We start from the raw sequence: 23,719 nt of genomic DNA, 5'->3' as shown, positions 1-23,719 counted from the left end.
GGCACAAGCAGCTTCAAAAACTTGTCTGCTGCTATGACAAGGCTTTTTTGCCGCTGCTCTTTCAACCTGACGTAATTGCCTGTAGGAAAGAGTCCTCAATTTGCCCTTATCAGCACGCACACGTGTGTACTGTGAATCAGCTACATACTTCTTGATTGCCAAGACACTTCATCCTGATCATTGCCCAATGTTGATTGTAGTCATGCCTTGACCTAAACACTCCACAATTTGTTGCTTCTCAGCAGCCGACACATCCTTTTTCTTTCCCATTTTGACAGAAAATGTAGGCTGCTTAATAATGTGAGAGAGCCTTCTTAAGTAGTCTTGCCTTTCATTGGACACACCTGCCAAACTAATTAGCACAGGTGTCTGCAATTGCTTACAGTGATATAAAGAGCCCTGAAATACATCACCATCAATGAGTTTAACTGACAAACAAACAAATTCTTCCCTTATCACTCCTAAACACTTTTTGCATAATAATTTGGAACGCAGTGTACATGTGCTTTTCCACAAAACACCAGTGGTTCACGTAGTGAATCTTACAGTTCTAACTTGCCAACCGTGGTCTGTATGGAGTTGTTCAATAAAGGGCCCAAAATTAAGATAACATAGATGGGAGAGGTCTCTATGAATAGGAATTCCTAAGTATTTGATACCCTGTGAGGGCCAGGCAAAGGGAAAGTTGGACTGGATGGAATCCTATATGGATTTGGGGAGGGAGACATCGAGGGCCTCAGACTTCGCTGCATTGATTTTAAAATTTTACCATGTAACAAAGTGATCTATTTCAGCCATAACAGCATGGATGGATATATGTGATTGAGTGATATATACTAGGACATCATCAGCAAATAGAGAGCACTTGTACTCGGTGCCTCCCACCTCAATCCACCTAATATTGGGGTTATGGCGAATTGATGAGAGCAGGTGCTCCGTCACTAGGATGTATAAGAGAGGGGACAGAGGACATCACTGCCTTGTCCCATTGGTGATTGTGAAAGGTGATGAAAATGTTCTGACGCACCCCCTGGGCCTTGGGACACCCGGAGCCGGACCCTTTTTGGTGGATGCTGGTGGTTGTAGTCTTCGTGGCGGCGACCCGGTTCCGTGGCTCAGGGCGGTCAAACCAGTGGCGGAACTATTTATGTGGTTTTGATGTTTAAATGTCCGACTACGCCACCCGTGGATTGCGGTCAGAGTGAACCGCCGCTACAGGGCAGACCGCTGAGGCTGGTGTTGTGGGTGCAGCAGAGCGTAGCATAACTCCCCACGGGAGGAGTATAGCCTCAGGGCAGTGTATGCGGAGGATGGGGGCGATGGTGCAGGGCAGCAGCAGTAACGACACGGAGTCAGTGATGCAGTTCAGGGCCTTTACTCACAGTTCTTATTATCCAGACCACGTCTGCAGGTAACGTCTGCCCACGTCGTACTGTGCTCACCATGTGAGGGGCGCAGACAACTCCCAGATAACTTTGGAGCACTTCACAGGACCCCCTTTGTGTGTCCTTTGTCTGGCCTTTCTTACCAACACTTCTGTCCGTCTGCCTCGGGCCTCCTCTTGGTAAACTTGGCGCCAGTTTCCCTGACCCTATGTGGTGCCTTCCTAGCGGGTGTAGCGAGGGGCTGCACCACATAAAATGTCAGAGCCTCCGGTTTCTAGCTGAGGGTCGTTTCCTGCCTCCACTAGTTCGGGGACCGGTCTCCCCCTTTGGCCTGACCCCTCCACGCAGGTGGATTCGGGCGTGCGGTGGCGACTCGCCCGTCCGCACCCCTGGGATCCCTTCATTCCTCGTTCCTGGAGCCTTCTCCGCTCCTCTTCCTTCCTTCTCCCTCTTCCAGGCCTGGGCCTCTGTTACTAGGCCCGCCTCCGGAGCAGAGCTCATGCAGAGCCCCTGCTCCCTGCCACTTCTGCTCAGACTTCTCTGCACTGAACTAAGATGGTGCCCACCTTTTATACTCCCTTCTCAATGGACCCAGGAACTGCTTCCTCCCTGCTCCTGCACTACAGGGTTCCCCTTCCTCAGTGTTCCCTCCCCCCACTCCAGCCAGGGACAGGGACTGTCGTGCCCATCTCAGGGGCATATTGGTCGCCCTGCCCCACGGCAATGTGGTGTAATGCATGCAGGTGTCGGGTCCTGATCCACACTCCATCCTTACCTGAGAGTGAGATATCACACCTCTGGGTGAGGTGCAATACGTCTGTAGCAACCGAGCCCTCAGGGTGCTACAGTTCCATTTATCTTCAGCCTAGGTGACGTATTGCGATATAGGGCCGTGACTTTGGCTATAAAAGGGTCCCCTAGACCCCTACCCCTACAAATTTTTAACTGCATCTAGCCCAGGAAATACTTTGTGCCTAGTAGCAGTGTCTGCTAGTCAGCGGATTATCCCGGCTGTTAAGCAAGCTGCACCACCTGTAGTTTAGACACTTAATTTTTTCAAAGGAAATGCTTCGGGACCATGGGATACTTAGTGAAGAGCATCAGGAGGCACCCCAAGGCATAGGGGCTGGGACTGGCAGTAGGATGCCTTGCGGTGGACAGCTGAGCTCGATCCTTATAAAAGCTTTTAAACTGCAGCAGCTTTAGTGGACGCTACTGGAGCTGGAATTACCGCGGCTGCTGGCATGAGACTTGCCCTCCAATAGATCCTTGTAAATGGATTTAAAGTGTATTCATTCAAATTAGAGAGACAATTTAAATTAAAAAGCTTAGAGCTGCCTCCACCACAGGGGGGCTCGCTCGACCCACCAGCGGACAGGCACCAGTATTGGGAGAGGGGGGCTGGCCGTCAGGGTTCACCGCGGCTCTGGCACAAACCCGGCGACACGGAGGTGGCACGGGCAGGAGCGGACTGGCCGTGTCGGCTTCTCACTTTTTGGATTTTAGAAGGGCATGACATGCCTATATCTGTGTCTCCCCCTCCTTTTACTCCTCCACCTCTTTTATTTTCGCATGACTATATGTACTTGTCACTTTTCCATGTGTTAGTTATGTCTTCTGAGCAGTTTGTCAGCTTTTGGACACCTTTGAAGGTGTTTTCTATGTGTTTCTATGTGTTTTTGTTTGCCTGCCATTGGTTTTAACGGTGTTCGAAGGTGTTCGACGAACAGTTCGACGAACAGTTCGGCGAACACACGGGTGTTCGACGAACCGAACCGAACTCGAACACTACGGGGGTGGCTCAACACTAAACACCACGTCATTTTTTAATCAATTTATTTATAACTAATAATTAAATAAATTAATGAAAAATACTAGTAAATAAATAAAAAATGAAGTCCAGCCACCTTATTTTTAATCACCGACCCAGGGTAAGCAGACAGCTCTGACCTGGTCTTATTATGCTGGGAAGGGACATGGATATTAGCCTCTTCTCAGCCTAATAAGACCAGTTTGCAACATTAAATGCGTCAATTCTGGTGCTTAGCCTCAGCTATTCCTGCTTGCCCTGGTGCATTGGCAAGTAGGGTAATATTTTGGGGTTTATGTCAGCTGTGTTATGTCCGCTTACATCAAGACTAGAGGATAGTAATGGGGCAGGGTCTATCAGACACCCACATTACTAACCCTGTAAGTAAAAAGAGATAAAAACACACAGGAAAATTTCTTTTTGAAAAATAAACTCCCCAACAACTTCCCTCTTTCCCTCATTTATTTTTAAAAATAAAAAATCAACATAAATAAAATACACACCAGTCCACCGTAGCCAAAATGGAGGTCCCACAATGATTCCAGTCTTCTTCATCCTACAACTTGCTATGTGCTCCACGAGAACCCGGCTTCTGTGAACTGAGGTGATGTCATTAAGGTTACCTCAGTTCAGAGCAGCTAGTTCTCAAGAGGGTAGCACGAGTGCTGGACTGATGAGTGCCAGAATGCTGAGTGCTGGACTCACGGTAGCTCATTAGTCCAACACTCATGCTGCCCTCATGTGAACTGGTGCCTATGAATCGAGATAACCTTACTGACATCACCTCAGTTCACAGTAGCCGGATGTGACAGTGGCTGCTGCTCCAGTCTATGGAGCTGCATTCTTTGAATGGAGCTCCATAGACTGGATGAAGACTGGGAATGTCGGGGGACCTCCATTAGGACTATGGCGGACTAATATGTATATATATATATATATATATATATATATATATATACTGCTCAAAAAAATAAAGGGAACACTTAAACACTTAAACAACAGAATATAACTCCAAGTAAATCAAACTTCTGTGAAATCAAGCTGTCCACTTAGGAAGCAACTCTGATTGACAATCAATTTCACATGCTGTTGTGCAAATGAAATAGACAATAGATGGAAATTATTGGCAATTATCAAGTAACACTCAATAAAGGAGTGGTACTGCAGGTGGGGACCACAGACCATATCTCAGTACCAATGCTTTCTGGCTGATGTTTTGGTCAGTTTTGAATGTTGGTTGTGCTTTCACACTCTTGGTAGCATGAGACGGACTTTACAACCCACAGACATTGCTCAGGTAGTGCAGCTCATCCAGGATGACACATCAATGTGGACTGTGGCAAGAAAGTTTGCTGTATCTGTCAGCGTAGTGTCCAGAGGCTGCAGGTGCTACCAGGAGACAAGCCAGTACATCAGGAGACGTGGACAGGGCCGTAGGAGGGCAAACACCCAGTTGCAGGACGGCTACCTACAACTTTGTGCAAGGAGGAACAGGAGGAGCACTGCCAGAGGCCTACAAAATGACCTCTAGCAGGCCACAAATGTGCATGTGTCTGCACAAACAGCTAGAAACCGACTCCATGAGGGTGGTATGAGGGCCCGATGTCCACAGATGGGGATTGTGCTCACAGCCCAACACCATACAGTGTATATACACTGCTAAAAAAAATAAAGGGAACACTCAAAAACACATTGTAGATCTGAATGAAAGAAATATTCTCATTGAATACTTTGTCCTGTACAAAGTTGAATGTGCTGACAACAAAATTACACAAAAATCATCAATGGAAATCAAATTTATTAACCAATGGGGGCCTGGATTTGGAGTCACCCCCAAAATTAAAGTGGAAAAATACACTACAGACTAATCCAACTTTGTTGTAATGTCCTTAAAACAAGTCAAAATGAGGCTCAGTATTGTGTGTGGCCTCCACGTGCCTGTATGACCTCCCTACAACGCCTGGGCATGCTCCTGATGAGGTTGCGGATGGTCTCCTGTGGGATCTCCTCCCAGACCTAGACTAAAGCATCTGCCAACTCCTGGACAGTCTGTGGTGCAACGTGACGTTGGTGGATGGAGCGAGACATAATGTCCCAGATGTGCTTAATAGGATTCAGGTCTGGGGAACGGGCGGGCCAGTCCATAGCTTCAATGTCTTTATCTTGCAGGAACTGCTGACACACTCCAGCCACATGAGGTCTAGCATTGTCCTGCATTAGGAGGAACCCAGGGCCAACCGCACCAGCATATGGTCTCACAAGGGGTCTAAGTATCTCATCTCGGTACCGAATGGCAGTCAGGCTACCTCTGGCGAGCACATAGAGGGCTGTGCGGCACTCCAAAGAAATGCCACCCCACACCATTACTGACCTACTGCCAAACCGGTCATGCTGAAAGATGTTGCAGGCAGCAGATCACTCTCCATGGCATCTCCAGACTGTCACGTCTGTCACGTGTGCTCAGTGTGAACCTAATTCCATCTGTGAAAAGCACAGGGTGCCAGTGGCAACTTTGCCAATCCTGGTGTTCTGTGGCAAATGCCAAGCATCCAGCACGGTGTTGGGCTGTGAGCACAACCCCCATCTGCGGACGTCGGGCCCTCATACCACCCTCATGGAGTCGGTTTCTAACCATTTGTGCAGACACATGCACATTTGTGGCCTGCTAGAGGTCATTTTGCAGGCCTCTGGCAGTGCTCCACCTGTTCCTCCTTGCACAAAGGCGGAGGTAGCGGTCCTTCAACTGGGTGGTTGCCCTCCTATGGCCCCCTCCACATCTCCTGGTGTACTGGCTTGTCTCCTCGTAGCGCCTCCAGCCTCTGAACACTACGCTGACAGACACAGCAAACTTTCTTGCCACAGCTCGCATTGATGTGCCATCCTGGATGAGCTGCACTACCTGAGCAACTTCTGTGAGTTGTAGAGTCCGTCTCATGCTACCACGAGTGTGAACGCACAACCAACATTCAAAAGTGACCAAAACATCAGCCAGAAAGCATTGGTACTGAGATGTGGTCTGTGGTCCCCACCTGCAGTACCACTCCTTTATTGAGGGTGTCTTGATAATTGCCAATAATTTCCATCTACTGTCTATTCCATTTGCACAACAGCATGTGAAATTGATTGTCAACCAGTGTTGCTTCCTAAGTGGACAGTTTGATTTCACAGAAGTTTGATTTACATAGTTTACATAGTAACATAGTTTTTAAGGTTGAAGGTAGACTAAGTCCATCTAGTTCAACCCACAGCCTAACATGTTGATCCAGAGGAAGGCAAAAAAAAACCATGTGGCAACACTAAGCTCCACATTGGGGAAAAAAAATCCTTCCCGACTCCATACGACAATCAGATTAGTTCCCTGGATCAACGCCCTATCAAGGAATCTAGTATATATAACCTGTAATATTATACTTTTCAAGAAAGGCATCCATGCCCTTCTTAAATTTTAATAATGAATCACTCATTACAACATCATGCGGCACAGAGTTCCATAGTCTCACTGCTCTTACAGTAAAGAATCCCCGTCTGTGATTATGATTAAACCTTCTTTCCTCCAGACGTAGAAGATGCTCCCTTGTCCCCGTCTCTGGCCTCAGAGTAAAAAGATCAGTAGACATGTCTTTGTACTGTCCGCTCATATACTTGTACATAGTAATAAGATCACCCTAAGCCTTCTTTTTTCCACAGTAAATAACCGCAAGTGTAATAACCTGTCTTGGTATTGCAGACCCCCCAGTCCTCTAATAGCCTTGGTTATTTAGTTGGAGTTATATTCTGTTGTTTAAGTGTTCCTTTTATTTATTTGAGCTGTTTATATATATATATATATATATATATATATATATATATATAGTACAGACCAAAAGTTTGGACACACCTTCTCATTTAAAGATTTTTCTGTATTTTCATGACTATGAAAATTGTAAATTCACACTGAAGGCATCGAAACTATGAATTAACACATGTGGAATTATATACTTAACAAAACAGTGTGAAACAACTGATAATATGTCTTATATTCTATGTTCTTCAAAGTAGCCACCTTTTGCTTTGATGACTGCTTTGCACACTCTTGGCATTCTCTTGAAGAGCTTCAAGAGGTAGTCACCGGAAATGGTCTTCCAACAATCTTGAAGGAGTTCCCAGAGATGCTTAGCACTTGTTGGCCCTTTTGCCTTCACTCTGCTGTCCAGCTCACCCCAAACCATCTCGATTGGGTTCAGGTCTGGTGACTGTGGAGGCCAGGTCATCTGGCGTAGCAACCCATCACTCTCCTTCTTGGTCAAATAGCCCTTACACAGCCTGGAGGTGTGTTTGGGGTCATTGTCCTGTTGAAAAAGAAATGATGGTCCAACTAAACGCAAACCGGATGGAATAGCATGCCGCTGCAAGATGCTGTGGTAGCCATGCTGGTTCAGTATGCCTTCAATTTGGAATAAATCCCCAACAGTGTCACCAGCAAAGCACCCCCACACCATCACACATCCTCCTCCATGCTTCACGGTGGGAACCAGGCATGTAGAGTCCATCCGTTCACCTTTTCTGCATCGCACAAAGACACGATGGTTGGAACCAAAGATCTCAAATTTGGACTCATCAGACCAAAGCACAGATTTCCACTGGTCTAATGTCCATTCCTTGTGTTCTTTAGCCCAAACAAGTCTCTTCTGCTTGCTGCCTGTCCATGACAGTGGTTTCCTAGCAGCTATTTTACCATGAAGGCCTGCTGCACAAAGTCTCCTCTTAACAGTTGTTGTAGAGATGTGTCTGCTGCTAGAACTCTGTGTGGCATTGACCTGGTCTCTAATCTGAGCTGCTGTTAACCTGCGATTTCTGATGCTGGTGACTCAGATAACTTATCCTCAGAAGTAGAGGAGACTCGTGGTCTTCCGTTCCTGAATCCTGGTCTTCCTATATATATATATATATATATATATATATATATATATATATATATATATAGTACAGACCAAAAGTTTGGACACACCTTCTCATTTAAAGATTTTTCTGTTTTTTTCATGACTATGAAAATTGTACATTCACACAGAAATGAAAACTATGAATTAACACTTGTAGAATTACATACTTAACAAAAAAGTGTGAAACAACTGAAAATATGTCTGATATTCTAGGTTCTTCAAAGTGTGCTTTGCACATTCTTGGCATCGTCTTGATGAGCTTCAAGAGGTAGTCACCAGAAATGGTTTTCACTTCACAGGTGTGAACTGTCTGGTTTAATAAGTGGGATTTCTTGCCTTATAAATGGGGTTGGGACCATCAGTTGTGTTGTGCAGAGGTCAGGTGGATACACAGCTGATAGTCCTACTGAATAGACTGTTAGAATTTGTATTATGGCAAGAAAAAAGCAGCTAAGTAAAGAAAAACGAGTGGCCATCATTACTTTAGGAAAAGAAGGTCAGTCAGTCCGAAAAATTGGGTAAACTTTGAAAATGTCCCCAAGTGCAGTTGCAAAAAGCATCAAGCGCTACAAAGAAACTGGCTCACATGAGGACCGCCCCAGGAAAGGAAGACCAAGAGTCACCTTTGCTTCTGAGGATAAGTTTATCCAAGTCACCAGCCTCAGAAATTGGAGGTTAACAGCAGCTCATATTAGAGACCAGGTCAATGCCACACAGAGTTCTAGCAGCAGACACATCTCTACAACAACTGTTAAGAGGAGACTTTGTGCAGCAGGCCTTCATGGTAAAATAGCTGCTAGGAAACCACTGCTAAGGACAGGCAACAAGCAGAAGAGACTTGTTTGGGCTAAAGAACACAAGGAATGGACATTAGACCAGTGGAAATCTGTGCTTTGGTCTGCTGAGTCCAAATTTGAGATCTTTGGTTCCAACCACCGAGTCTTTGTGCGACACAGAAAAGGTGAACGGATGGACTCTACATGCCTGGTTCCCACCGTAAAGCATGGAGGAGGAGGTGTGATGGTGTGGGGGTGCTTTGCTGATGACACTGTTTGGGATTTATTCAAAATTGGAGGCATACTGAGCCACCATGGCTACCACAGCATCTTGCAGCGGCATGCTTTTCCATCCGGTTTGCGTTTAGTTGGACTATCATTTATTTTTCAACAGGACAATGACCCCAAACACACCTCCAGGCTGTGTAAGGGCTATTTGACCAAGGAGTAGAGTGATGGGGTGCTACTCCAGATGACCTGGCCTCCACAGTCACCAGACCTGAACCCAATCGAGATGGTTAGGGGTGAGCTGGACCTCAGAGTGAAGGCAAAAGGGCCAACAAGTGCTAAGCATCTCTGAGAACTCCTTCAAGATTGTTGGAAGACCATTTCCGGTGACTACTTCTTGAAGCTCATCAAGGGAATGCCAAGAGTGTGCAAAGCAGTCATCAAAGCAAAAGGTGGCTACTTTGAAGAACCTAGAATATAAGACATATTTTCAGTTGTTTCACACATTTTTGTTAAGTATATAATTCCACATGTGTTAATTCATAGTTTCGATGCCTTCAGTGTGAATGTAAAATTTTCATAGTCATGAAAATACAGAAAAATCTTTAAATGAGGTGTGTCCAAACTTTTGGTCTGTACTGTATATATATCTCAAAAGAATGCAGCAGCACTCCATATGGCCAAGGTGTGTCCAAACTTTTGGTCTGTACTGTATATATATCTCAAAAGAATGCAGCAGCACTCCATATGGCCAAGATACGTCTTAACAATGAAAATAATGAAAATATTAGATCTAAACTGTTTTGCTTAGCAACAAGTACTTACAAACAATATTACCCCGCTTGCCCACACACCAGGGCAAGTGGGAAGAGCCAGGCAAAGTGCCAGAATTGGCTCATCTATTGGAAGCGCCTTTTCGGGGGCGGCTGCAGGCTGCTATTTTTAGGCTGAGGAGGGCCTTCCCAGCCTGAGAATATCAGCTCCCAGCTGTTTGCTTTATCTTGACTGGTTATCAAAAATAGGGGGACCCCACACGTTTTTTTTATTATTTATTTAAATAATTTAAAAAAAGGCATGGGGGCCCCTCTATTTTTGATAACCAGCTAAGATAAATCAGCTTCCTTTTTTACATGCGCTTGTTACCAAAAATAGAGGGGACCATACGTCTTTTTTTATTATCATTTATTTATTTTATTTTCTATTTTTTTACATGGCTCGCCAGCCATTCACAGCCATGCCAATACTTGACATGGCTTTGATAGGGCCGGAAGTGCCCACACAGGAAAAGCTTGTTGATTGGCCATGCTGCAGACTTTCAACAAACTGTTTGGGCTACTGAACCCAAACAGTAAAACAAACTTCCATGAGAAGACCTTGTTCTGGGTCCATGCATGGACATTAGGTGTCCGATATGGACGCCGAACTTTACCGTTTGATTTAGCCCATCTCTATTCATTGACAACATATCGCTTTGAGCCTCCTCCTGATTCACTTCTGTTATGTAAGTGCCATATACAGTACAGACCAAAAGTTTGGACACACCTTCTCATTTAAAGATTTTTCTGTATTTTCATGACTTTGAAAATTGTACATTCACACTGAAGGCATCAAAACTATGAATTAACACATGTGGAATTATATAATTAACAAAAAAGTGTGAAACAACTGAAAATATGTCTTATATTCTAGGTTCTTCAAAGTAGCCACCTTTTGCTTTGATGACTGCTTTGCACACTCTTGGCATTCTCTTAATGAGCTTAAAGAGGTAGTCACCGGAAATGGTTTTCACTTCACAGGTGTGCCCTGTCAGGTTTAATAAGTGGGATTTATTGCCTTATAAATGGGGTTGGGACCATCAGTTGTGTTGTGCAGAAGTCAGGTGGATACACAGCTGATAGTCCTACTGAATAGACTGTTGGAATTTGTATTATCGCAAGAAAAAAAGCAACTAAGTAAAAAAAAAACGAGTGGCCATCATTACTTTAAGAAATGAAGGTCAGTCGGTCGGAAAAATTGGGCAAACTTTGAAAGTGTCCCCAAGTGCAGTTGCAAAAACAATCAAGCACTACAAAGAAACTGGCTCACATGAAGACGCCCCTGGAAAAGAAGACCAAGAGTCACCTCTGCTTCTGAGGATAAGTTTATCCGAGTCACCAGCCTCAGAAATCGCAGGTTAGCAGCAGCTCAGAATACAGACCAGGTCAATGCCACACAGAGTTCTAGCAGCAGACACATCTCTACAACAACTGTTAAGAGGAGACTTTGTGCAGCAGGCCTTCATGGTAAAATAGCTGCTAGGAAACCACTGCTAAGGATAGGCAACAAGCAGAAGAGACTTGTTTGGGCTAAAGAACACAAGGAATGGACATTAGACCAGTGGAAATCTGTGCTTTGGTCTGATGAGTCCAAATTTGAGATCTTTAGTTCCAACCACCGTATCTTTGTGCGACACAGAAAAGGTGAAAGGATGGACTCTACATGCCTGGTTCCCACCGTGAAGCATGGAGGAGGAGGTGTGATGGTGTGGGGGTACTTTGCTGGTGACACTGTTGGGTATTTATTCAAAATTGATGGCATACTGAACCAGCATGGCTAACACAGCATCTTGCAGCGGCATGCTATTCCATCCGGTTTGCGTTTAGTTGGACCATCATTTATTTTTCAACAGGATAAATGACCCCAAACACACCTCCAGGCTGTGTAAGGGCTATTTGACCAAGAAGGAGAGTGATGGGGTGCTACGCCAGATGACCTGGCCTCCACAGTCACCAGACCTGATCCCAATCGAGATGGTTTGGGGTGAGCTGGACCGCAGAGTGAAGGCAAAAGGGCAAACAAGTGCTAAGCATCTCTGGGAACTCCTTCAAGATTATTGGAAGACCATTTCCGGTGACTACCTCTTGAAGCTCATCAAGAGAATGCCAAGAGTGTGCAAAGCAGTCATCAAAGCAAAAGGTGGCTCCTTTGAAGAACCTAGAATATAAGACATATTTTCAGTTGTTTCACACTTTTTTGTTAATTATATAATTCCACATGTGTTAATTCATAGTTTTGATGCCTTCAGTGTGAATGTACAATTTTCATAGTCATGAAAATACAGAAAAATCTTTAAATGAGAAAGTGTGTCCAAACTTTTGATCTGTACTGTATGTTGGTTAACAAATAAAGCTGTGAATGATCCCCACTCCAACAAAATAGAATGGTGACAGTGTTTATTTCCCTAATTCGAGGAAATGAGATTATTTTGGTTTGCTGAATTTTGGCATTCATAAAAAATGAAGTAAAGGAGAAATCATTAAATCACCACTCCAGTGTTTTTTATTTTATTTTACTACTAGAGTGGTGCTTTGAATCTAAGTTCCCTGCACTTAGTCTCATATACAGCTTTCGCCGTTTTCCCCTTCTATCACCGCCACTCTCATCGGTCTCCGGTGGTCTGACAGGTCAGCTTGTGACCTGTCAGATTTCTCCAGTGTTTGTTGGGCGAGCGGGAGAGAACTCTTCAATGCAAGTCTATAAGAGACTCATTGAGGCTCTCATAGACTTACATTTACATAACATCTGACTTTCAGAAAGTCAGGAGATGCAGTCACAAGATGATATCACTGGAAAGAAGCGGCGTCAGAAAGACAGCAGTGTGTGAGTATAAGAGTAAAGGCAGGGACCTTATATTAAAAGCACCAGTCCAGCAGTGAAAAAAAACAGAAAAAAAATGCCGGAATGGTGCAGTGTTTTAATAGTCACCAGTCCTGACAACAACTTCCCTTCCCTCCAGAACAATACGATGTATCCGCTACTAGTTCTGTAGTAGTTAGCGGAAGCACAGCAACTTCTAGCAGCCATCAATTGCATTTCAACTTAAAATACTTCACCTTTGGAGACCTCACCTTATGCAGGGTGCAAGAAGGCAGCACACAAAAACAAAAGAGCCAGGACCAGCAAGGAGAGGATGATTGTAAAAACACTTTAATGAGCATTGGTGGGGTCTGACAGTAGCAAGCAGCAGAAAGCGGCAACAGAATACCAGGAGCCAAAGATCAGCAACAAGTGAGCGAAACCAAAACATTTGAGCTTAATCAATGGCACAGCTATAGTAAACTGGACTGTGATACAAGGGCCACACATAAACCCAGAAAAGGATTGCAGCAATAAGTGACTGGCACTTATAGCATTTGTTGTGCTACAGTTTTAATGACTGAGCACCACAGACTCAAGCAAAACAAAGAAAGGATTCAGTGGTTGTAAAAAGTCCTGATTTATTACAATACATATTGATACATACTTATCACATTCACTTGTGCCAACTCTATATTGTAAATTCTAAATTTTTATTTAAGAAAGTGCAAAAAAGTTCCCATTAACAACATTGAATAAAAAGTATATATACATGAGTTGTCTAGAGGGGAATGTTGAAAATAATAGATAATATAATAACACGTGTTCTTCCAATTTCATAATATTTGTAATACCTATAAAATGGCCTAAGGTAGATATCTCTACATTATACAGTACATTCGTCATACACATTCAGACATGAGCTCTGTACCGAAGCGCTCAGGACAATGGACAAAAGGTTGGGCAAGATGTTTGTTTGTAAGATGATGACACATCACATAGGTCTCATGAAGTTACTTAAGCATTTCATTGTGCTCATAGGCTGGATTGCTGTAGACTTCGCTTTTTTGATTCGTATGTCTGATGACAGGTTTTGTACAATATGTTCTGTTCATAGGTGGCCAGCTTTGATCCATCTCAATGGCTCTTATAATTTTTCGGTATTTACTTCTTGATTTATAGTTTAACATTTTTTTCATAAGAAGCCAAAGCTTTCTGTTCTCTATGATCAGCTCCTAATACAAAATAGAAATATTAAACAACTGTACAATCAACTTGAACTTTGCAATATTTATACAGTCAATCTATACAGACATTTTTATTTAACCATTTTCTCTAATTTCCCTAAATTCAAAGTGTAAACACATTATTTTAATTTGTTGGCAAAAATAATCTTAATATACATTTTCACTTTTGTATATTATAATATACCATGTTTTCAGGAAATAAATCATGATCACATGTTAAAATACTGAGAAATCCAATAATTTTATAATTCTAAAGAAAAATAATTATACAAGATTACCAGAGTTGAGCAAAACTATTCATAGGACCTTGTTGCAGTGGCATAGCAATATTCTGCAGTGTTCTAGTCCGGCAGCCATAAACTTCTTACAACCTGCCAGCATAATGAGCGCCTATTTTGATTAGTAATACCTGCAATGTCATGACTTTGTGGCTATGGATGAGCTGATTGAGTCTAAACAATTATTATTTGTTTAGGATTTATCATAATCTGCATATTCAAGTAAATTTAAATTTTTGGGAATTAGATTTGAGCAAATGTTGCACAATGATGGTCAGTCAGCCATTATTTTGATAGATTCATTTGCTGTGGTAGAGGGTTGCAAAACAAAATTCCCTGCAGACATAGTTTCCCCCTGGTTGCCCACTGGATTCTTGTTACTGTTTGCCCATATATGTTCTGAAATGTTACTGCATGGAGTGATGATGGTCATGATGTCAGAATGTGAACTGAAACCTAGCCAGTACCGGAAGCACCACTGAAGAGTAAAGAGGATATTAGTGTCAGAGTGGAGCTGGTGCCTTGGAATCTAACGAAGGACAAGGAGGAACTACAACTTCAAGAATAATTGAATGGTTAGGTAAGTATGATTTATTTTATTCATTTTTAAACCAATCCCAGGTCATCAGCTTATTATGCTTTAGGGTCAGGAAACCTCATCGCATACAAATTATTATTATTTTTTTTATCGGCAATCGAGGCTTATTTTATTTAATCAAATTTGCCAGGGAAAATTAAAATTTTGGCAGATTCACTCATTACTAGTAATGACGCGATGGACATCATGATGCAGTTGTAACGCAGCATCGACGTGGTCACTGGACTAGGGTGCTGCAAATTATTTTGCTCACAATTTTTAATCATGTATCATTAGTTTTCTTTGATACTACTAATTTATTTGAAATGTGTATGAAGGCTAGGGGTGGGCAACTACTGAACAGCACAAATGTAACCAGACGTGCAAGAAATAACACCAACCACTTGACAAATATGGCAACAGGTGGTACTCAACATGAGAAAAGACAGTCCAGTAAAAAAACAAGGAAGAAAGAAAAATCGTCACTCACCATAAGTAATAATAAGTGTCTTGTATCTTTATTCAGTATAAAAAATGTGACAGCTAGGATACAACAGAAGGAAGTTGATGCATGTAGGCATTGTCTGTCGCCTACATGCACCAGCTTCCTCACGCTGTATCCTAGCTGCCTCATTTTTTATACTAAATAAAGATACGTGCACTTATGGTGAGTGCTGCTTTTACTTTCTTTATTATTTTTTTACAACTTTATTTGATCTCTATGTTTTATAACACATGCTTGTGATTTCCTTATTGAACAGTATGATAAATGCCTCGTTACTCCTCCGCTATCCCCCTTTGCAAATCTCTTCACTGGCTCCCAATTGTCCAGCGTATCCAGTTCAAACTACTAACACTGACCTACATAGCCATCCATAAGCTTTCTCCACCGTACATGTCTGAAATAATCTCCCGATATATTTCCTCATGTAATCTCTGGTCCTCCCAAGACTTCCTTCTCTCCTCCACACTTATTCGGTCCTCTCCCAATCGCCTCCATGATTTCTCCCGATTATCTCCCATCCTATGGAATTTTGTGCCTCAACACGTCCGATTATCCATCACACTTGGATCCTTCAGACGGAACCTGAAAACCCATCACTTCAAACAAGCTTACAGCCTGCCATGACCTTGCCTGCTGCCATCTCAACAACACCGGAGATACTGCAACCCCTCAACCTACTGTCTCCTCCCCCATTCCTGTAGATTGTAAGCCCACAAGGGCAGGGTCCTCTTCCCTCTGCACCAGTCTATCATTGTTAGTTTGTTTACTGTATGTGATATCTGTATTGTGTATGTAACCCCTTCTTATGTACAGCACCATTGAATTAATTAATTAAATAAATAAATAATAATAATAATAATAAAAAACAATAATAAACTAGAATATTCCCAAATGCAAATGTATATTAAGAATGATTAACGTATTTCCTTGCACAAAGGTGAAGTTTTGGCCAACAGATCTTTTTCATTCCTGAAAGGAACTTTATATATAACTAACCTTTAAAGGGAGTCTGTCAGCACTATAAGACTGTTTGAATCAAGCATAGGAGTTTGGTGTACCCTTGGTGTGGTCAATCAGTTCAGTGCTGCTTCCCACATACTCATTTTACATCTATCTCCGCATCTTCTTTCCTGATTGAAAGTTCTGGCTGTACAGGAACCAGGGGAGGATGGAGATAACTGGAAAACTAATAGGTGGAAAGGTGCATTCAACTCATCCGTGCACATTTGAGCAATCATTTTATGCTGACAGGCTTCCTTTAAAGGGATTTTCCAATTTGGGAAAATAAAGTTACATACTTTTTCATTTTTTTCCTAATATTTACTAAACGAATATAATTAAACAAGAACTTACTTCAGCTAAGAGTGAGATAACAACTGTAATAACCAGGGTGATAAAAATGGCAACTCTCCACGATGTTGGTGTGCATACAATCTAAGATTGAAAACACAAAAATTAGCCTATATTAGAAGATAAGATTGGTCTACATATTTTATTATGCCACCAAATGTTAGGGCATCATTTCCAAATTATACAATTTGATCAATATTGGACCAAGAAATATCTAAAGATAGAATTTTGAATGGTTTTATGGACTGATGAGACAAGAGTGACTCTTGACAGACCAGATAGATGGGCCTGTGTCTGGATTAGTAACGGGTACAGACCTCCACATCAACTCAGATGCCAGCAAGGTGGACTGGAATTATTATAGATGAGATAGTTGGACCTTTTAAGATTGAAGATAGACTCCACTGTTTGGCTGCCAGCAATGGCCTTACAGATGAAAGAATAATGACACAGCCCCATCTTCATCTGACCTAAACCATATTGAGAACTTGTGGGCCCCTTTTAAACTGGAAATTTACAGTGAAGAAAATAGTACAACTCTTTGAATAGTGTGTGGGAGGCTGCGGTTCGTGCTGCACAATAAATTGATCATCAAACAATCGTCAACCGATTGATTCTTTTTAACCACTTTATTAATAACCTTGTGGATGGGATTGAGAGTAAAGTGTCAGTTGTTGCTGATGACACCAAACTATGTAACATATTAAAATCTGATCTTGACATTAAAATATTGCAAAACAATCTGGATAAGATGACTGAATGGGCATGCACTTGGCAAATGAGGTTTAATGTAGTTAAATGTAGAGTAATGCATCTAGAACGGAGTAATCCTATTGCTACATATACATTAAATGGGAGTATACTCAGGAGTACAGAACAGGAGAAGGACTTGGGTATTCTGGTTACAAGTAAGCTGAGCAGCAGTACTCAATGTCAAGCAGCAAAAAACAAACAAGATTTTAGGATGAATAAAAAGAGAGAGAAAATCCCAAGATCCCAATATATTGTTACCCATTTATAAGGGGTAAAATATCAGTGATCAATTAGTGATCAGTATAGCCCCCCTTTTTTCAGTCATAAGCCTTCCATCAATGGAGTCTGTCAGTTTCTTTAACTTTTACATAGTTACATAGTTACATAGGTTGAATAAAGACCTAGGTCTACCAGTTCAACCTTCCTCCACCAATTGTACATTTTGTCACAAATTTAACTATAACACACAATGTTATGTGTATGGAGGAAATCATCCAGCCCCTTTTTAAAAGCTGTTATAGTGTCTGCCATCACTACCTCTTGTGGTCGGCATTCCATATTCTGACTTCTCTAACTGTAAAGAACCCTTTCCTATTTAGTTGCTGGAATCGCCTTTCTTCCAACTGTAATGATTGCCCTCTGGTCCTTAGTATGGTCTAAGGAAAAAATTGGACATGTGCACAGCCCCATTGAATATCATTGGTCCGAGTGCGATCCGATATATGTTGACTCGCACCCGGACTGAAAATATGGCCCTCGGCAGGAGCCCTAATTGTGAAAATGTCGGCATCAACTATATGAATTTGTCTCTCTTGAATTGTTCATCTTGTCCACACCCTTTAATTTCATAATCACATGCTGCCTAAGCCAGTTCTAAATTTTATGTATATTGCTTTATGACAAACCTATTTTCTGAGAATGTCGTTAATCCAGGGCGATGTGATTGTAGTGGTGTGAAAAATGTGCTAATTGCATTAAATGTACTATTGTGAAACCCTTAAAAGATAGGATGGCCACACACTTTGAAAGTACTGTATGTACTATGGATGAAAGCTAGTCTGTCATCTACGGTGTATGAGAAAAAAAAGGAGCCACATTTTTTTTTCTCTTTTTTTTTTCTTTTTTTCTTCTTTTTTTTTCTTTTCTCTTTCCTGGTCGGAAGACCCATGGATCTGCAGCAGCTGTTTTCATGTGTACTCATGGTTGTGTGTTAGACAGCCTTATCAGGTTACCATATCCTTTTATTTGCAGAATTGTTATTCCCAGATAAGACCCTATTTGTGCTTTTTTTTGCTCCTAGTTTCTACTATATCTACTGTGTATGGAGGTCTTCCAACTCAACGTCTGCCATTGGGAGATAGGGATTGAGTAGTTGAGGTACACTCTGTTGTGTTTGGATGGCTTTTTAATTTCAGTTGACGCATTTGCAGTGTGTCAACATATAGAGTGTATGTATATATATATATATATATATATACATATATATACACACAAATATTATAAATATATGTGTGTGCATTATATTTTTAGCGAGAGCGGCAGTGATGAAAAGATGCGGAGGGGCCAGAAAGGTGAGCGGTAGGGTGAATATAAGGATTTTTTACATTTAATATATATTATGATTTGGGATTGTGGAGAGACCTCAAGAGCATAATAAGGGATGTTACATTTTGCTGAAAATATTTTTGAAGAAAAAAGAGTGAGCAGACTAATTACAATTTTGCTTGATCCCCTCGTCTCTAATTATGATGCTTTTTCCCTGACCTTATATAACATTTAATTTATATTGGCTAATCCTGATAAATAATCAGAAAGTTGCATAATGTAAATGCATGGAATATTTACTTGTAATAAGGGAATGGCTTATGAAGAATAATTATAAATCAAGTACACAGTGTTATTATTGGATTAAAATGCTTAGCGTTCATAATATTTAATTGTCATCATAATATTTTTTAGCTTTTAACTTTTTCCGGTATGAAGATGATTGTTGAAATGACTGTTCACTTACCTCCAATACATTATATATGCTCTGTATGTCAGCAAATAACAGGAAAATGCAGATTCCCACCTGGATTATTAATACTGCAGAAAATGCATCTAAAAAAATAAGATTTAGGGTTGGAACAATATTGTGTTTTATTCCATTTCTATTCAGTTGTATAACTCTAAGAAACTAACAAGGAGAATGTTACTTACGGTTGGTATATATTGGCTGACGAAAAGGCTTGCCTTTGGAGAATACAAAAGCCACAATTATGCAATGGAGAGTAGTCAGAGACCACAAGGTTGTTGTCTCAAAGCTTTTATGGCTCATATTCAGCTGAGAATTTGATTGTATATTTGTTGTATTATGGCTGACGCCACTGATGTTCATCTGACTTATGTTCCCATAGATGCAAGTGCTGGAAATATATATAAAACAAAATAGTATAAATATAAAGTTAATTTTCCATATTGTCATACTATGGGTCTCTGGTTTAGTTTTGGATAATATTAGATAACTATTCTACATCTCTGTGCACATCATATTCTATATTTTTCTAGATGAAATCCTAATTCTTTTTCATTTTTATGAAAATTCATCTGCATAATTTAGTCATGAAGATGTTCTGGATTCTTCCTATTTATTTTAGTCAAGATCAAGACATTTTGGCCCCAATACATCATTGCCTTTGTGCCTTTTTTTGTCTAGTTTTGTATGTTATTTTGTTTGCACCCAATTTTGCGCATTTTTTAAACTCTATTTTATATGTTCAAATGTTCTTTATTTGTTTTCCACTTTGTGGAAGAGTTAAGTGATTCCAAATGTTTTAGCCTGATTAATCAATTGTGACATTTTAAAAGTCACAAAGCTTGACGCAACTCAACTCCAGTACCCCCTACTGTATTTTTGAGCACGCCAGTATTTTTTGCAAAATGTTTGCTCCTTTGGGAAATGTGCGACTTTTTGTGCTAAGAAGTCTCAAAAACTTTGATTTTGAGCTAAATTCATGAATCACTTGCACCATTTTGAAGAGTTTGAAGCACAACTGATGAATCAGGTCCTTCAACTATTGCAGATGAAGTCACGCAAGGTATAAGTACCTTCTCTTTGTAGTCTGCAAGATACTTTCAAATACGACAAATGGTGATTCATGATGCCCAGACTATGGACAGCCAGGTATATCTTTGTCTGAAACACTCTGTCTTTTCAGAGAAAATATACTTCAAGGATCCAGCCGGGGACTATGACTGGAGACAAGACTAGTCCGGCCAAACCTTTAAAGATTGTGAAGCCAGGCTGCCATTTCCACGGTTTGGGCAGCACAAATAGCCTGACAGGTTCCCTTTAAAATAGTGTCAGTGTTAGATTGGTGAGGGTCAGACATCTAGTTTCCCTACCAATCTGCTGTTTTTAGTCGGCTCTGTTCATTGTTTAGATACAGTGGCTCCAGAGCTAAAAGAACTAAAAGGTAAAGATGCCGGGTATCAGACCTCTACTGATCTGATATTTCTGACATAATCATGGAAAACCATTACACTATTTATCCCAGAGGGATTTTTTCCCTTTTATTCAGTAAATTAAGTTTTTTAATTATTTATATTACAAGTTAATATCATAACATTTAATTATCTACTGCATAATGCAGATAGATACTTACGTGTCAGGGTTTGCAGTATACCATGGTTGCTGTTGGACAACAATGAACCCATAGACTTGTATTGCTATAGTAAAAAGTACATGCAACACAACTGACAACAAGAGAGGGGGCGACATCAGCTGGGCTGGTGGTCTATATGGAGCTAGTTTGGGGTATGCATGGTTTAAACTCACTGGAATAAAGAAGAATAAAAATAAGACTTGATTAGCATTTCTAGAACACTTCCAGATGCTGTACTTTGCTGAGTGTAGTTTATTTTCCCTTTAGATCATGAACATGCAGAATGTATGTGACTGTATAGCAATGGGGACTTTTTTGTAAATGAACACACATCAGTAATATCATATATTACACAATATAAAGTAGATACCAAAAGTTCACTTTTAATTATTCTAACTGAATACTCTTAAAAGGGTACAAATAATTAAAAACATGGCTGGTTTCTTCAGAAAAACAGCACCACACTTGTCCATAGGATGTGTCTGGTTGTTGCAGCTGAACTGAGTATCCCATGCTAAAAAGGTCCACTTAAAATGCAATATTTTGAGGCCTGAAGAAAGTTTGTGCCTGCAATGTGATTACATAGAAAGCTGCTGCTAAAGGCTCTAACTCCAGCTAGGCTGTGGCTTAGGGCCCGATGCATCAAAGCTTTCACACCACAATTCTGGCTTAGATATTTTGAAAAGTCTCAAAATTTAGGCTCAACTTGGAGCTTCTCGAAAATTTTGTGACTTTTCGCATTCTAACGCCAGTTTCTCTCAGCCCTGACAATATGGGGTGGAACAGGGGCATGACGATCGCAGCTTGTCAAATTGATGATGAGTGGCAGTGTTCGTTATGCCGACAATCTTACTCCAGCATGGTCTGGAGTAAGATTTGTGGTGATGTGCACAGAGGTATATGCCACTCATCCAATATTTCTCATTCATGAAGAGGCTTACACCTCCATCAAAACCAGTGTGAACAATGCCGGTCTTGATGCATCAGGTCCAATATCTTTATACTAGGTTTTAAAACAACACCAGACCACTAAATACAAGGTTTCATACAGGTAAAAGGTGGTATGATACCCTATTGATGTACCATGTCTCACTATTTTGCGACTAACCCTTTAAAGAGGACCTGTCACCAAGTCAAAAATTGCCAGATTTTACTCTTCTTTTATTCCTGCTGCTCCACTGGGTTCATTTTTTTTCTCAATTATTCATACAGTTCCAGAGACAAGGACCTTTTTTTTAGAGCAAATTTTTATGGTCTTTACAAGGGGACTTGGATATAAGGATTTTCTAGCAGTGTCTTTTTAGGATACTGATTACCCTATGAGTAATTCCCCCTTGGTAAAGACCATAAAAAGTATCACAAAATAAAGAGACGCATATCTTTATAGCTATAGGGCGCATTGTAATAAAACAAAAACTAGAATACTCAGGGAAGCAGAGGGAATAAAATTTGAGCAAAAACTAGCCATTTTTGACATGATGACAGGTCCTTTTTATGCCCCTTATACCAAAAAGAAATAAAATGAGCATAGAGCAATATTTTAAGAAGTAATTGTACTAAATTATGTTTTTTTCTTACTTGTTAAGCAGACAACTATAGTCACAGCCACATCTTGAACAAGGAGCTGGTAGTTGGAAAGAATATTAATTTGCTAAAGAAAAGGAAAGATATAGAATGTGAATGTAAACGAGAAAAAAATTATATTAAATGTATGAAAGGTTAGTGAGTAACATACTTTTCTTGAGCAAGTACTAACTCAAAAGCTGACCATACAAATTAGATAGCTGTTGATTTTTGTTTGACTGACAGCTATCTCTCGCTTCTCTCGCATACACAGGAACGCTTGACTGAGCATGCCTGTGCTTAAGGAAGGTGCTACTAGACTCCACCAGCAGCAACTTATCTCCCCAGCAAATAAAAGGATCAAGCCATTGAATTCTAACCTGTCGGATCCTTCTCTCCCCCAAACATGATCTGTCTGTGGATCAAAATTTGTTTTAGAACTGCTTTTGTCTTGAGCACTTTGTAATCAATAGAGGCAGTGGTAATACACTGTATTGTTGCCTCTGTTGGACCTGGCGATTACATGATCACTACGTGTCACCCCTTGCAAGACAGAGGAGCTAGCACAGTAAGTACATTGTAGCCCCATACAAAGTATTGATTGTAATATGTTGTTTTTTTACTTTTTGTACATTTTCTCTCTAAGAAAACTAAAAAGAAAATAAATTATGTAAATTACATAAAAAAATCACCCTAAGCATCACACAAAAAAAACAGGAGAAAAATATTTGTATTATTTTCATGGTCAAATAAAAGCAATAGCTAAGGCCAATAAACTGCTAAGCATGCAAAATTGTTAAAAAAGTGTCGGGTCATACAGTACAGACCAAAAGTTTGGACATACCTTCTCATTTAAAGATTTTTCAGTATTTTCATGACTATGAAAATTGTACATTCACACTGAAGGCATCAAAACTATGAATTAACACATGTGGAATTATATACTTAACAAAAAAGTGTGAAAGAACTGAAAATATGTCTTATATTCTAGGTTCTTCAAAGTAGCCACCTTTTGCTTTGATGACTGCTTTGCACACCATTGGCATTCTCTTGATGAGCTTCAAGAGGT

The 23,719-nt window shown here is 40.9% G+C and overlaps 1 protein-coding gene across 1 annotated transcript; it reads right to left on the bottom strand.

The window, feature by feature from the left end:
• Positions 1–13,339: 13,339 nt before the first annotated feature.
• On the bottom strand, positions 13,340–22,942 carry LOC141258541 (probable cation-transporting ATPase 13A4). Its single transcript, XM_073673520.1, has 7 exons — positions 22,856–22,942; positions 22,666–22,738; positions 21,088–21,259; positions 19,643–19,848; positions 19,455–19,543; positions 16,694–16,774; positions 13,340–13,968 (listed from the first exon to the last, which is right to left on the bottom strand). The coding sequence occupies exons 1-7, from the start codon at positions 22,940–22,942 to the stop codon at positions 13,747–13,749; spliced, it is 930 nt and encodes a 309-aa protein (XP_073529621.1). The 3' UTR covers positions 13,340–13,746.
• Between the last annotated feature and the right edge of the window lie 777 nt (positions 22,943–23,719).

Source organism: Phyllobates terribilis, unplaced genomic scaffold (assembly GCF_046119375.1).
Source record: "Phyllobates terribilis strain yellow unplaced genomic scaffold, ASM4611937v1 Scaffold_3__8_contigs__length_932513732, whole genome shotgun sequence".
Lineage (NCBI taxonomy): Eukaryota > Metazoa > Chordata > Amphibia > Anura > Dendrobatidae > Phyllobates > Phyllobates terribilis.
The sequence above is the reverse complement of the archived record's forward strand: the minus strand, read 5'-3'. Positions and strand labels throughout refer to the sequence as shown.

Bases quoted from the DNA above. Each gene is read 5' to 3' on its own strand.
- LOC141258541 (XM_073673520.1), bottom strand. From the start codon at position 22,942: ATGCTCAGTCAAGCGTTCCTGTGTATGCGAGAGAAGCGAGAGATAGCT. The intron at 22,739-22,855 runs GTCAGCTTTTGA...CCTTTTCTTTAG, and splicing joins ACAGCTATCTAATTTGTATG to CAAATTAATATTCTTTCCAA. The intron at 19,544-19,642 runs GTAAGTAACATT...TTATTTTTTTAG, and splicing joins TCAGCCAATATATACCAACC to ATGCATTTTCTGCAGTATTA.